The sequence below is a fragment of the Acartia tonsa genome, chromosome 4 (genome assembly GCF_053477335.1).
Source record: "Acartia tonsa isolate MP-2025a chromosome 4, ASM5347733v1, whole genome shotgun sequence".
NCBI lineage: Eukaryota > Metazoa > Arthropoda > Copepoda > Calanoida > Acartiidae > Acartia > Acartia tonsa.
In genome coordinates this window covers 58226135-58242657 of record NC_137263.1, presented here as the reverse complement: position 1 = coordinate 58242657, position 16523 = coordinate 58226135, and the positions used below count along the sequence as shown (strand labels likewise).

At 30.5% G+C, this 16523-nt stretch overlaps 1 protein-coding gene across 1 annotated transcript; it reads right to left on the bottom strand.

Moving 5' to 3' along the window:
• Positions 1–437: 437 nt before the first annotated feature.
• On the bottom strand, positions 438–5558 carry LOC145315586 (uncharacterized). The gene is made up of 12 exons (XM_080155566.1): positions 5451–5558; positions 4990–5064; positions 4780–4850; positions 4485–4557; positions 4247–4298; positions 3588–3643; positions 3275–3337; positions 2667–2729; positions 1934–1956; positions 1378–1537; positions 925–997; positions 438–445 (listed from the first exon to the last, which is right to left on the bottom strand). The coding sequence occupies exons 1-12, from the start codon at positions 5547–5549 to the stop codon at positions 438–440; spliced, it is 816 nt and encodes a 271-aa protein (XP_080011692.1). The 5' UTR covers positions 5550–5558.
• Between the last annotated feature and the right edge of the window lie 10965 nt (positions 5559–16523).

Here is a 16523-nt window from a genome sequence, read left to right as displayed (position 1 = left end):
AATTACATTTGATGTCCACAAATGAAAAATTGATTTTTTGTGTTTTAAGATAATTATTTTTTATTATCTCATTTAATTTTGAATATTGATTCCTAGTACAATTCGGTACAATGTTAAAACACAGGCATCTCTATAATGAATTCTTCAAAACATGTCTATATTAAACATATTGTATTTAAGAATTTTCTTTGAAACTTAATGTGCAAATGTTTAGTTACTCTACAATTGTGAAAATAGTAATAAGGATTTATCTGGCTTTGCTTTTAACCCATTAGTGCCGAGCGCCACTTTTATGGGCCGATCGAGCTGAAAATTTCAGGGAAGCTTATAATGGACAAAACGGAATTCCAATTTTTTTGTTTTGCTCTAGTGGCGTGCACAGGAAAGTTGCAAAAAAAACGGTTTCATTGATATCAGCTTTAACCAAAAACATTTTCTCAAATTCCTTTATAGAAAAAAAAGGATTAAAACATTTTTCCAAACATCATAGGTTTACAAATTTCAGGTTTACTTATAGAATCTTTTGGTTGACTGAGATTATAAAAGTATTTGTTGGTTTTACTTGTTTAGGTTGGTTGGTCAGATCAACCTCTAAAAATAATTTCTGGCAACTATCACTCACACAATAAAAGAGAGGCAATAATATTTAAGGAGAAATTTTTCATTTATGTATTACAAAACTTATTTCACTCTACATTTATATAAATATTTTTCAAACTAAAAAGAACAATTCTTTGTTTTTTCATTCTCAAAAATTTGGGTTTGATTAAAAAGATACTTTCCAATTTGTAGTGGCTCTGAGGACCAATACAAAACTTTTCTAAAATATATATTAAAAAAATCAACCCCGGTGTTTAAGAGATCTTATTGGACAAAATTGTATACATCTAGTTACAATATATTATATTGCAAAATGCTCTTTACCTGTTTCACTGTCACGTTTAAAACCATTGATGCATTTAAATTCCACTCTTTTCTCAAGTTCATCCAGCTTAAACTAAAATTAATAAAATTAAAAATTGTAATGATTAAAAACTACATTCGTAATCCTGTTATATAAAGTAATAAGCTTTTTTTGTCTGAAACTTATGATTTTAATAGTTACTAAACCAAATAAGATCTCCCTTTTAGGTAATCTTTACATTGAAGGTCCTGTGATGCTTTTTTGATGTTTTAGATCCAGCCTCTAGTTATACTTATGAATAAGCTTTGATTAACTAATAGCTGTAAAATAAACAAAGTTTTATAAACAATAACAAATCATTTACAGAAAACGGTGCACATTTTAAGATTATAACATACAGGGTGCGGCATAAAAAAACAGACCAGCCATGCATATGTTCAACAAGGCAAATTCAAAATGCACTGATAGTTTACCCCGAATTCTCCCGTGGCAAAGGGTAGCATGAAAGATGGGTAAATTTGGAACCTAGAGTCCCACATGTCACTATCAAGGAGAACTTTGCCAGCTTGGACATGGTCATTGTGACCAGGTCTTGTCTGAGGTTCAGGGGGCAGGTAGAGGCGGTGAGTGTGGCTGGTAGCAATTTTATCAAATAATCCAATAGTCATATACCTAGTCTGCTTCCTAGTTTTTAAAATCCAAAAAAAAAATTTTATTGACAATAAAGAAAAAGTCTGGTTTTATTTGCCGAACCCCTGTATAAATTCCATTGAAAAATAATTTGCTAATATATACAGCATTAAAATATTAGAGAAAACACTAGTAAATCTGTAATACAAAGTACCTACAAGTTAGTACAAAAACACTCAGCTCAATAGGAGGTAATAATAGCTTTTGGTACAGATATAGATCAAGTTCACAAACAAACAATTATTACTATAAAAATGATTTGGAAATGTTTTATGTTGGTTATTTTAATTTAAAGAATATATATCCACCTTCAATATATCTATGGTATCTTGTTGTGACTTTTGTTTTCCATCTAATTCAGCCTGAAAAAAAAACTTTAGTCAGAATTAATCCATTGTTAACATCTAACAATGACAATAAGAAGTTCCTGACATGTTTTACCAAATTATTGTAACAATATGGAAGTAGTTTGCTAAAGGGAAACTTTTAAATTTATATTCATTAACAACTGTTGGTAAAGATTATTTACTAACTATTCTTTGGCAGGAGGGATGGGGGAGGGTTATGTCCCCTTGATTAAGAGTAAATTAACTTTAGTTTAATTAGTAACTTTTTGCCATTACAGTATCAGAGATAGTACTATCATAGCTAAAATTACATTGTTATTAAAAATATATTTTAGATTCTGCAAGGTAATAATTTACTAATGCATTGAAATATAAGAAAAAACTGAAAAGAAGTTCTTGATTGTTATGCCACATTAACCTTTAGGGATTAAACTGTTCAAACAAATGGAAAATTTTTAGATTTTTAATTTTTTATATCTCTAATTGTTACTAGCTGATGGTAAATATTAAATTAATTTTGGAAAAATTATATTATTGACAGAATGCTGTACATTTGATTATTGTTTAAAGAAAACTATTTTTTGGAGGGGCGGGGGGGTAGTACCCTGTAGAAAATCGTTACAGCATTTAAATATAAGAGAAAACACTAATAAATCTATAATATAAAGTAGAAAAAGTCTCTCCATCTGTCCAACTGTGTCTGGTATAGAATAAAAAAAACATACCTTTAAAGCATTCTGTGAATTTTCCATCTCAGCAATCTTTTCCTCTTGCACATTAAGTTTGGACTAAAGTAGATATTTCATTGTGATTTAGATACAAAATTACTAAACATTGTTGAAAAGATATAAGTAGTAACAAACAACATGGCCTGTAAGAAAAGGATCTATAGATATTTAAATCATGTCTTGGTAAACAATAGGTATACTCATTTCTTTTTAAATTTGTATAGACTTTTAAATAAAATGATATTGGAAAATAATATATGTCTGTCCATCTGTCTGGTATAAAATAAAAGAAACATACCTTTAAAGCATTTAGCGAATTTTCCACTTCAATGAACTTTTTCTCTTGCACATTCAGTTTGGACTAAAGTAGATAATTTATTGTGATTTAGATATAAAAAAATACTAAACATTATTGAAAAGATATATATAAGTAGTAACATACAACATGGCGTGTAAAAAAAGGATCTATAGATATTTAAATCATGTTTTGGTAAACAAGAGGTATACTCATTTCTTTTAAAATTTGTATAGACTTTTAAATAAAACGATTTTGGAAAATAATGTATGTCTGTCCATCTGTCTGGTATAGAATAAAAGAAACATACCTTTAAAGCATTTTGCGAATTTTCCACTTCAATGAACTTTTTCTCTTGCACATTCAGTTTGGACTAAAGTAGATAATTTATTGTGATTTAGATAAAAAAAAAATACTAAACATTATTGAAAAGATATATATAAGTAGTAACATACAACATGGCCTGTAAGAAAAGAATATATTGATATTTAAATCATGTCTTGGTAAACAAGAGATATACTAATTTTGTTTATTATTTGTCTATAGATTTTTAAGTAAAATTACTGTTTTTAAAAATAATGTCTGTCTGTCCATCTGTCTGGTATAGAATAAAAGAAACATACCTGTAAAGCATTTTCCATTTCAATGAACTTTTCCTCTTGCACATTCAGCTTGGTCTAAAGTAAATAGTGCATTGTAATTTTGTTACAAAAAATACTGATATAGTTGAAGGTATACAAGAGGTATAAATAGCAATAGACCATGTAGAAAATGATAAATAGATATATAGTTTTAATAAACTATATATAATTTTTTTCGTATGGGTGTATTATTGTTTTGGAAAATGATGTACAAAATGGATTTCGTAGATTACAACAAGGATGACAACATGTTTAAGAATCTGAACATTGTATATAATCTGCTTTACCGAATAAAAGCATAATTGATAAACAAATGTATAAAGTTAACTTTTTTGTAGTTATTTATTTGTTATCAAATGTAAATGTAAAAACACTCCTAAGTAATTACAGAAAGTCAATCAAACCAAGTGTGTTATAGTGTAGATGTTTAATTGCATTCATAAGCAGAAGAATATCTCATGACATTACAAGAAAACCTTACATGAGGAAAAAAAACAGCAACCCATTTTGATTTAGAGCAGTGTAAATAATGTATATTTAGTATGTGTATAGATGTACTGGTTGATTAAGGGACAGACATGGAAGGTAAGTTATAGATCAGCTTTGCTTAGATGAGAAAAAAATTAATCTGATATTGTCCTCATATTCAGTCTTCATCTTTTCCACAACATCTTTGGAGGAGTTTGCTTCAGCCTAGGGAATTAATGTCATTGATAGATTACAATAATAAATATCATATTTATAAAATCTTTTTTATGAACTAGAAATATTTTGTCACCACATTATATAAGATAATAATTTGTCAATAATGTGCTTATAATTTTCATTCTGTTCTTATTATATTTATTATTAGTGAACGTTGGTAATTGAATTATTTACCTCTAGAACATGAATACTTTTACACAAAGTTGAGTAGGTATTACAGTCGTCAAGTCTGGTGAGGTAGGCACGACTATAACAAAAATATAGATTTTTAAATAAGAGGAAAAGAAAACAAAAATTTTTTTGAGGTAAAATAGAGGAGTAATAATCAAATTCTAATCTTAGTTCTAAGAATTTCTTTTTACTACTTTTTTCAGATTGAGAGAATGAAAAACAGAATACTTTGTTTTAATGTAGTAAAGCCTTTTGAATGTAAATTAGAATGATAAAAAAGTGGTTCTTTGGTACTTACTAGAAAATATAATCTGTTGATATGTTGTAACAGAAGGTGGGGAGGCCAATGTAATAAGTGACACAAGGTTCCTAATAAGAAAAAAAATGATAAATATTTTTAAAATTGCAGAAATAATTAAAAGGATACTTTTACTTTTAAATTTCAATTCATAAAAGCATTATCAAGTAATAGCAAAAGTAATATTTGATACAACACAGCCTAAAATACCTTACAATCAATTTCTTTTTCATTATTTCCAATGTCAGGGTAAAAGTGGTAGATGAAACACTTCTTTGAACTAAACTAGAATTAGAAAAATAATACATGGCACTAAGAGGTAACAATTCTGGAATTACATAGCTTCTTCCTATCATTTATTATCATATATTGTTAAAAAATGTTACATCAATAGTATACTAGAACCTATGCCCCAAGAGGCCTCTAGGTTCAATTGAGGTATGGTGGGAGGGAAGTTAGCCTGCATAACAATTTTAGTTTTATAAGGGGAAAAGTAAAATATTCTTTTTAAGGGGGGGGGATTTCTTGTGATGTTATCCTCCTAAAAAAGTTATAAAATAATCTAAAGTAGAATCATATCAGTTCAGAAGTTAGTGAGATCTTTTGGTACACACAGACAAACAGACACGGATCCTGTTACTTTTATGTAAGGATTAATATTATGGTACAACCTCATAAGTGTATGCCATACACTTGAGCATTCCTATGCAAATGTTCTCACACTCCTCTGCTCTCTCAGTGGTATACAGAGGCCCTACTGTTCCCTCCATAAAGGGAAATCTCCTTGAAGAGTAGGTAATTTTAAATTAAAGATTCCTTATAAGTACATGAACACTTCAATTTTAATAATTTCTTTGTTTTAAATATGCATGATATAAAAGAATCTATACAAACAAATTAAACAAGAAAATCACACTTTTGTTAAATATTTCAATAAAATAAAGTTTAAAATTGCCTATTCTCCATCTTTACAAAACATGGCCCAACTTTGACAGCAGATGCCGAGCTGCAGAACAGAAATGCTCCAAATAATAAAAACACCCCTCTCATCTTTGGAAAATAAAAAAATCTAAAAATGCCAAGTATATTGTTATTTACCAAGCCAATACATCAACCTGTCCTATTTTATTTTCCCCATCCTAAATGTTATTTTCCCCTTCTTTTTATTTCTTTTTTTATCATAATACATCTTCTCACCTTTCCCTAATAATATATCCATTCACTCCCTATCCCTTCCTAACATCCCATCAATTATTTTTCTCCAATGATATATCCCTTAACCCAAATCTTTCCCTTTCTTTACCACTAATTACACCTTTCAATCCCACCCTTCTTCCCCCTAAATATTATGATTGGTGGGTATATATAAGATAGATATGACTCAGGGATTTAAAGGGATAAGACAATGGCTATAAATTAATGTACATCCCCAATTATGATAAACAAAATTACCCCTTCTGTAGATTTAAATATGTGGTTCAAACATTTAGACACTCAACCAACCCATTAAAATTCAATAAATGTCCCCAAAGTTATTGAGCCAATGACTAAGAAAACATTAATTTTAAACTTTTGGTTCTGGTGTAATAAACAGCTCATTGTCCTCTCCCTCCCTGGATATTGGCTATATACATAATTACTAAAATACTGTTTTCTACTTATCTTTTGTTTCTGCTTTGCTGTAGTGTATAGTTTGATATCAACTGATTAATCATTTAAATATTATAAGTACTTCAGCCCTAACATTGATAACAATATTCACTTCCTTTAGAACAATAGTCAAGGCCGTCCAAGGAGGGGCTAGTAATCAAAGTAATCATTAACAACTCTGCCACCAAAAAAAGAATTAATTGACTCCACTATCAAAATTAACAACCCCCCCCCCCTAAACAAATCAACTCTCTAATTTTAGATATAAATATTCAGTTGGGTATAACTCATCCTAGGGATCTAAAGGGATTAGAAAATGGCCGATAAATTGATGTACATCCCCAATGATAAAACAAAAATTACCCCTTCTGTAGATTACAATTAGTGGTTGAACCATTTGGACTCTAAAACCAACAAGTCAAATTCAAAGTCCCCAAAGTTGGTAAGCTAAAAAATATAAAAAAGTTGTTATAAAACTTTGGGGACTAGTGTAATAAGCAACCAAATGTTCCCTCCCTCCCTGAACTCAACCCCAGCCCAAAATTATTTTAATTTAATAATGAGTAATTCAATTGAATACTGAGGACAGGAAATAAAATAGAATTGATAAGATTCAAACAAAATTTAGGCATAAATTTTAATAGATTTAATATCAGGGCAAATTTAATAATAAAGCAAATACTTATGATTCATACAACAGTTTAGGATGTGTAGCAACTCTATAATTGTTACCAGAAAGTCCATACGTCCTTTTACAGCATGCTGGTGTTTAACTTTTTTGCATGGAGGAGACATTGAACTATAAATTACATAACACCCAAAGTTTTATGTTTTTATTTCTTTTATTTATTCAAAAATAAATAGTGGGGGGGGGGGGGTGTGTTGGGGGTTCTTGGCAATTTGAGGGAAATTGCTATGTAAGTTTTCATTTCAACTTACTTTTATCCCATAAGAAATGCCTGAATAGTTTCATCCTAGTTTTTTAAAGGAAATCTTTTCTATAATTAGAGTTCTTTTTGTTAATTTAGGCATGTTAGAATTGTCCTATCAATTTAAAACTTTGCATGGTGATTCCTGTAGTAGTTAGGAACTATTTAGAAATTGTAGCAATTCTATAATTGATGCCAGAATGTCCATTTTAACTTGTTAATTTTTAAATTTTTTAAAGGAATATTATTATGTGATATAATTATTCGATTGATGAATTTTAAAATACTGATTCCTAGGACAACAAAGTACAATGATATAAGCAAAGCATCTCTATAATCAACTCAGAAAAACATCAGTACGTCCTTTAACAGTAACATGTATTTAATCAGTATTGCAACAAATTTACTTACAAGTTTGTATAGACATATGCATTAATTTCAGATCGTTTGTCCTACCATTTTAGAGCTTCGCTTTTATGGATGTTGTCATCCTTGTTTGTTACTATTTGCGTGAGACAGAGCGCACAGGTTATTGGATGACAGGCAAATCAAGGGTCTGATTTGTACACAAAATTTATACAGTTTTCCTAATATTTTCTAAAAAATATAAATATTTTAAATGTAAGAAATATTGACACGTTAAAGATTAAAATTAATTAAACTTTGTTGTACATCCTTGGTCTACTGAATACCCTGTCACCATTTTTTTCTGTGCGTGTGGTAGTGCGTGATTGATGATATGCAAAATACAAGCAAAAACTTCAAATTTAACTTTCTAAATTGTAAAATATGTCAGAGATAGGGGAGGAAGAGACAATTATGAATTTTGATTATATTACTCCTATTGTTTATAATCTCTTTTCTTTATTCGTTGGCTTAAAATATTATCTACAGAAGGGGTAATTTTCTTTATCATAATTTGGGGTGTATATCAATTGTACTCATTGTACTGCAACGACACTGTGATGTTTTTTGTCTATTGTCCTATCCCTAAGATCCCTGATTAAAAGCCAACAATCTTTCCAAGAATTCTCTCAAGGATCTTAAGGGATAAGACAATAGACGATAAATTTGTGTAAAATGGTGATAAACACATTTGTAGACCAAAATTATTGGTTGAAAACTGTGACACTGTTAGTTTTAAAAAGTAATCAAAATTTAATAAAGGGGTAATGTCTTCATTTTATTTAAAAAAACATAATTATAAAACTTTGGGTACTAGTTTAATCAACAGCCAATTTTCCCCTCCCCTCCTCCCTGATGTCTCTATAAAATGCTAGTCATAAATTTGCACAATATTATTTAAATATTTGCAAACTTTCTCTGAAAATGATAAGCAAATAATTAATAACGAACCAGCAGTTGTTAACTTGCATTAAGTGAAACCGTTGTTTGAAAAGGCTCATTTGCCACAAGTCACTATCTATAATACAAAGTAGCTTGATGTCTGTCCGTCTGTCTGTTTGTCTGAAGCTTAATATCTCAGTAACTGCTGAACCGATTGGGCTCTTTACCTTTCAGGGAATGTACCTACTGGTCCTGTGATGGTTTTAAGCTACTTTCCTAGGAGTGGGGCCACCCCCAACCCCCCTAAAAACTAAAAAACCACCGCCCCCAAAAAATTTATTTACATTTTTTGTTTAACCTTAGTAACCACTAAACCGATTTGGCTCTTCTCTTCAGGGAATATACCTACTGATCCTCAGATGGGACACCCCAACCCCCCAAAAAGAATTTTTTTTGGTTTATTTTTGTAAACAAGAACCAGTAAATGGGGTGGGAGAACCCCACTACATTTGGGGCTAAGCCCCCATTAATCCCCCCCCCAAAAAAAAAATTTATATTTTTTTGTACAAATTTTAATTTTTGTGTATGCGAACAACCAGGGTTTAATTTTTATGAATTGAAATTTTTGTGTATACAGCAAACAACCTGGGTTTAATTTTTACAAATTGAATATTTTGTGCATACAGCGCACAACCTGGGTTTAATTTTACCACAAAGAATAACCTTTTTTAATGTTTTTATTTCTATTGACTTCCCATTACTTCATTAAAGACTAGGGGCGAAGCTGCTAGTAGTATATAAAGTACTAAGGTTTTTTGTCTATAGTGAAGGATCTTACTAACCGCTGAACCGAATGAGTTCTCCATTTCAGGGAAGCTTAACAATGATCCCAGGAAGGTTTTCAGATATTTTTTTTTAGATTTAAGTCTTAGGATGGTTTTAGGCTATCATTCTTCTCTTCTCTATCCTTTTATACATTACAGAGAACTTAGATACTAGTTTAAAGCCGCTAGTCCTATATAAAGTACTAAGTTTTTTTTTGTCTGAAGCTTAAGATTTCAATGTAAAACTACGAACCAGAATTTGCCTTTAATTTACACTGAATTCAAAAACGAAAAACCTTATTTTTAAACAACATTATTTAATTTTAATTGGTTTGTTAAATAAGTTGAGTGTCCAAACATTTCAATCATTTATTGTAATCTATAAGGGTTATAATCTTGTATATCATCATTAGGGATGTAGATCAATTTGTTGGCTATTGTCTTATCCCTCAACTACATTGCAAATGAATCAGGGAATGAACAATGGATATTAAAACAATCCTCCCCTAAATTCTTACATGTGTTATTCTGCCTGTGTTAGCTTGTAATAAAGTGGGGGGAAGAAAGTTTTGTCGAATATTAAAATACCATTTTCCCCTGAGCAATAGTATGTACCTACATAATGATTCAGCACATTTTCAATGGAAAAAAATTCTATACTGTCAAAATAAGCATTTTCCCCTCTGTTAGCATTTTGGAGAAACGTTGGCGACTAACCTACTTTTTAAAAGCAAGGCATTTTTATAATTAGGGTCGGCCAGTACATCCGTTTGTCCGTAATGGATAGCGTTTTTTCTTAATTTAGGCATGTTAGAATTGTCCTATCAATTTCAAACTTTGCATGTTGATTCCTATAACAGTTAGGTACGATTTAGAAAGCGCAGCAAATTTATAAGTGTTACCAGAAAGTCCGTACGTCCATTTAAAACAAGCTGTTTTTTTACTTTTTTCACAACAAATTTTTGTATTTTAAAATTATCCTATTCATCTGAATTTTTTTAATACTGATCAGTATTACAACGAGGTACAATGTGATAAGCATCTCTATAATCAAGTCCTAAAAACGTCAGTATGTCCTTAATCAAAGGTAAATTCTTTTTAAAAATTGCACTAAAATTTTAGTGAGGCAAAAGTTTTTTTAAGAATTCACCTCAGTATCAAATATTTAATCATTTTTGCAACAAATTTACTTACAATTTTGTTTAAATGCAATAATATTCAGTTTATTCAGCATTGACAATCTGCAAGTGTTAATGTTTGTTTGTCCCACCATTTCAGAGCTTCTATTTTATAGATGTTGTCATCCTTGTTTTCTTTTAAAAATACAACAGAAAAGAATATTAAGAACTACTTTAAAGCTAGGAGAATTCACTAAATCATTATAACACTTTTTTTCTGTTTTTTTCTCATGTTTTACTCTTACAATTGTTTTTAACGGTAGGGAGATAACAACAATAGGCTGTTTTTTACACAAGTTCCCAAAGTTTTATGATTACGTTTTCTTATTCGTTGGCTTAACAACTTTTACAGAATTTTAATTGGTTAGTTCATAAAGTTTAGTGTTTAAACGTTTCAACCACAATTTGTAATCTACAGAAGGGGTAATTTTGTAATCATCATTGGGGACTTACATTAATTTATTTATCTGACATTGTCTTATCGGCCAGTATAACATCATCCCAGGGATTACACATATTTAAAAAAAAACTTATGTAAAATTTATGTATTGTTATATTATAATACTTAATCAGTAGAAGGGGGTATGGAATCCTGACCAAAAAGTAGGTTTGGAAACATCTCCCTATGCCAGCACCCATGTAAGCCATTTATGTCAAGGGTTTAACTAGACAATACTTTTAATTTAACAATGAAAGATAAAGTTTCAGATAAGATGAAAATGTGCATAATTTATTTATTTTGTATTCATTGGATGACATTGGGAGAATGTTCAAAAGAAAAGTCAGATTCTGTCTTGTACAGTAATCAGTCTGGTAAATATCAGTTTATTGTAAGATTGTTGGGGAGTTGTTGGGTTTGAGTCTGGGACGCATTGTGTCATACAAGAGATGTTACCTACTGCTTCAATGTCAGGCACATAAAATTTATAATGAAAGTAGGTGGAATATCTTAGCCTTAAAAGGGTGCAAGTAATTACCATACAAAGTTAGGACTTTCAGAAAATTGTTGTACATTCAAAGGATTTGTTATCTGTTGGATGTTACTATTCTTTATGTCCTATAGTGGGCATTAAAGTATTGCATTCTATTACAAGCTGATTTTTATCTTGAGTTCACAAGATAATCACTTAAAGTCATAAGAGAATTCTGTCCCAAAAAAAGTTATTAGGATATAAAATAAACTTAATTTTATGGTTAAAAACTTAAATTAATTGTTATACATTTTGGCCAGGTACTGAAGGCTTACTTGAACCAAAAGATTTAAAAGATCCAGGACAGGAGTTTGTGCACTTGTTTATCAAGTTCATTCTTCCCTTAGATGCTGATCAGCAATTAGTTCAAAAGTAAAGTGTTTTTTAATGTACCTAAAATTTGCATTAATATTTGCATAAAATTGATTTTTAATTCTCCGTAAACACAGGATTGATATAAAGTGGCGCTCCTTATAGATCCAAATAATTCTGTTTTATTTATTCATTTGGTTTATTTATTTCTAAATTTTTGCATTTTAAATGTTGAAACTATTATTTAGGCAACAGTCACGCTTACACAGATTTTTATACTCTATCTTCTCAGAGAGTAAAGGAACTCCTATCAATTTTATTTTTCTCACAGATCTTAGAAGTAAAGTAAGGACTTTTATCAATAATTTTCATATTTTGACATTCATTAAAACTAGGAAAGTAAAATTTGCTGTGTAGTTTCCTTTTCTTATAATTATTTTCACACAAAAGTCGAAATTCTTTTCTACATTTGTATATATTTCCTTATATAAAAGTAACAGGATCTTTGTCTGTTTTTGTGTGTGTGTGTGTTTGTTCTATATGATCTCTGTAACGACTGAATCAATAAGGTTCTCTTTTACAGTAAAGCTTCTCAAAGGTCCTGGGAATGTTTAAAAGTATTTAAGGGGAGGGTAACACTTCCTCAGAGGAATTGTTCTAGAAAAAAATACTCCTAAATTTAGTTTGAAAAATTTTCTAGGATTATAGCCACTATTATTGACATCATAGTAATAAAAATTCAAATATTATATTAATTGAATCAAATCCATGGAGGAAAAAATATATTATAAAATATATAAGTTGTTTACTATTTAGGATTTTTTAAATAACACATTTAGACAAGCTATTGGGATGATACTTAACAGAAAATTATTCTTTAACAAGCATAGAATTGAAAATATTTCAAGTTTGTGGATGTTTCCCAGGTGCAACATTTGTTAGTATATGGTGGTGCTATTTTTACATTCCTGGTGACGGATGTCATAAAATTAGGTATAAGTACAAGGTTAATGGTTGGTAGCTATGCCTCTCTCCTAGTATCAACCTGGTCCCTCCTCATCCTGTAAACATTCTAATGAACAATTTACAGATTTTATTACATTGATAACAAACATAAATTAGTTGGGTACATAGTTTTTCTACCTTAATGTCCTGTCCCTTCAACACATTACTAACTAGCAGCTACGCCCCAAGAGTCATCTTGTGGCACTTTAATATATTTTTTCATTTAAAATATCTACGTTAAGAAATAATTTATCTCTGTTAATTTTTTTGGAAGGAGGGTCGCAGGATAATAAGATTATATTACAAAACCTACAAAGTAAAATTAATTTCAATCTTCCTGAGTTATCATAATGAACAGCTTTGCTTTTTCAGTCTTTATATCTTTCATAGTTTCTAAGATAGGATAGGCTGCCCCCAACTCTTACCACATGATAGTAATCATCTAAATGAAATTAAATAACTTTGTTAGATTTGTGGTTCAATATGTGTCCTACACCTTCTTCCAACATAAATACAGAAAAGAATTAGGTAAATGAAAATATCTAAAAGTAGGAACAAAAATCAGTAATCTAATGAGATAAAACAATGGCCAATCAATTATTGTACATTTTAAATGATACACAAAATTACTTCTTATATAGATTACAATTAGTGGTTCAAATGTTTGATCACTCAACTTAATAAACTAACCAATCAATTTTTTTAAAGGTCTAAAAAGTTGTTAAACCAATGAATAAGAAAAAGTTAATACAAAACTTCTCTAATTATCTAAAAAAAAATTCTAGTAAAAGAATAACATTAAAACTAATAAATAATTTAGATGAATATAGTTCAATTTTATGCAGCAAAAACTATTACAGTATTCCTGTTGTTGATGTTCAATTTTGGTCTGATCTCAATCCAGGTTAAACAATAAGTGTATTAAGTATAGATGTAGAATCCAGACAACTACCTGGATCCAGTGGTGGCGACCTTTTTTTTGACTGCTAGCCAATTATTTTCTGCTCTTTTGTAGTGACTTGAATGTGATGATAAATACAATTCTATTGGCTTTCATTCAAATTAGGCACAGGATCCACTGGGTGGGACATACAGTTTTTTGACCCTTAGCCCCTTTATTATTTCACTTTAATGGTTAAACATTGGCATATCTGAGTAAAAAAAAAGAATTTACTATTCATTAAGATATAATTTGTATTTTTTAGATGTGGTAGGTATTGAAGAAATACTAAATAAAAATAACAACACTATTTACTACAAGTGTGAAGAAAGATATGTCAGGGTAATATTTTTATTTGACATTTTTAGAGATATTTTTATATTCAATATAATCAACAACAATCTTTTTACCAACTTAATTTAGGACTTTTATTTTATTAATTTTCTCTTGGTGCATGAACTACCATCTTTCATTAAGAAGTTAATTTTACTTGATACAGATCTTAGACTTAGGTAATTTAATAAATACATTAAAAAAAATATAATAAACCATTAATGGTTGGGGGGGGGGGGGGGGGCGTTTAAAGCCCATCCCCCTGCACATATCTGAGCGTTGGAATTTTTTAAATATCTTCATCCTGGCGGGCAAGGCATGTCAGCAAACATGGCAGGGTCTTTCAGGTAAAGAGCAAACATATATTTTGAATTAAACAAAACATTTTATCTTACCAAAATACTAAAATATATTCTAGTAGTAAAACCGTATATAAGATATTTTTGACTTAGAGGCAGCCGAAATTTCTAATTTAAAATTTACATAAAGATAAACATTTTCAGAAAAAAATAGAAAATGACAGCATTTTGAAATAAAAGGATAAAGGAATCAAAAATTGAATTTGACTTACAAATAGCCGGAAATTTATTATCAAACAGGGAGGCAGCAAATTTTTTTTAGCTCTCTAGCTCTAATAGGAGCTGAGTTAATAGGGGGCATTCTTCGCCCCCCCCCCCCTCCCCAACCAATAAAGGTGCAGCAAGGGGCCTGACTGTTAAAGGTTAATGATTGCAAAAGTGACCATTAAGATGTTCCAAAAAAATTATTTTTGACTTTTTATGCATGCATAAAAGATAATTATACTAAAGGACTTGATTTTATTGACCTTTAAAATTTAACTAAATTCTTATATATTTAGGATAGATATAGGTCATTTATTTGACATGTTCTATGAGATGACTGGGTATGTAAGAAAAAACTTTTTAGAATTAATTATAGAATCCTAATGGCCCATTCCATTCAAAAATTTTCTTTTTTTCAATTAAAACTCATCTAATATCAAGGTGGGTCGAATCACAACCCTCCTTCCATCCTAGAGTCCTCTAGGGGTTGTAGCTAGTGACTAATAAAATAGTATAATAAATACAATTTTAAAGCCAGGAGATATTTGCTCTGGGAAAAGACTTAAATCCAATCCAGGAAGTTTCAGCATGGGGATATCTTCATGAAAATCCTCTTGCAACACTGGGGAAGATAGGACAATTTCAGGTTATAGATTTTTACAAATGTTTCATCAAATCTTTTTGGGCTCTTGATTTCCATATCTTAAAAATTCATCCCTTCAATATAATGGCTATATAATACTTGGATGTATTGGCAAGGTAAAATGTGTCATCAATTATCCTGTAGGAGGGGATGGGATGGAGTGAAGGGGGTAGGTTGGGGATATTATTATTTTTGCCAGCTGGAAGTATTACGGAGTACATGATAATTTGGTTCATTTATAAGGCTAACAGTTTTAAGTACATTCTATTTTGGATTTGGTTTACCTAACATTACAAACAAACTGGAATAATAGCAAAAAAACATGACCTAAAGTGGAAGATAAGAAATATAATTTCCAATTTGTGTAAAATCATGAAAATGGGATGGAATATAATTATTATAGGTACTAAATAGTGGAGTTCTCCTGATGAATGTTGAGAGATTGAGAGCACAGCCAGACCTTGTTTCAACCAAAAATATAGCACAGATAAAAGAAGAGTTTAGTTACATACCACAAGCTGAACAGGTAGCTCACTTTTTCAGCGTTATCACCCCCCCCCCCCCCCCCCAACAACAACGACAAACAATTATTTTAGGATAGGTTAGGTTTTAGGCTAGGGAGCCGAGCGCTGCGGCTAGGCAGGCAAGGGGGCCAAGCGCTGCGGCTAGGCAGGCAAGGGGGCCGAGCGCTGCGACTAGGCAGGCTAGGGAGCCGAGTGCTGCAGCTAGAGTTCATAGTTTGCTGTCAGGGGGGGAGGGGGGTGGGGGTACTCAAATTTTCAAAATTGAAGATTAAGAGGATAATACCCTCAGTTTTATTTTACAGTATGTTTTTTTATGAAACTTTAAAAAAAAATACAATCTTACCCCTCTTATAGTTATCAGAATTTAAGAAAGCTTAAAAATCCGTGAAGAAAAAATCATTTCTGTTGTGACAAACACAAACCTTATGGCACCCCAACCTGTGTTTTCTGCAGATCAGCAAGAAATTTGAAAAAATTGCCATTTTCGAGGTTTTTGCTAGTATGGTTATAAAACGCTTCAATACATATACTATTGGGCCTATGTACCAGGACATATTAAAGTTTGAAGGCCATATATCAACCAGG

Coding starts and splice junctions, on each gene's coding strand:
- LOC145315586 (XM_080155566.1), bottom strand. CDS start 5,549: ATGGAGGGAACAGTAGGGCCTCTGTATACCACTGAGAGAGCAGAGGAG. Junction 3,644..4,246: donor AAAGATGAAGACTGAATATG/AGGACAATATCA, acceptor ACTATTTACTTT/AGACCAAGCTGAATGTGCAA. Junction 2,730..3,274: donor ATTCGCAAAATGCTTTAAAG/GTATGTTTCTTT, acceptor TATCTACTTTAG/TCCAAACTTAATGTGCAAGA.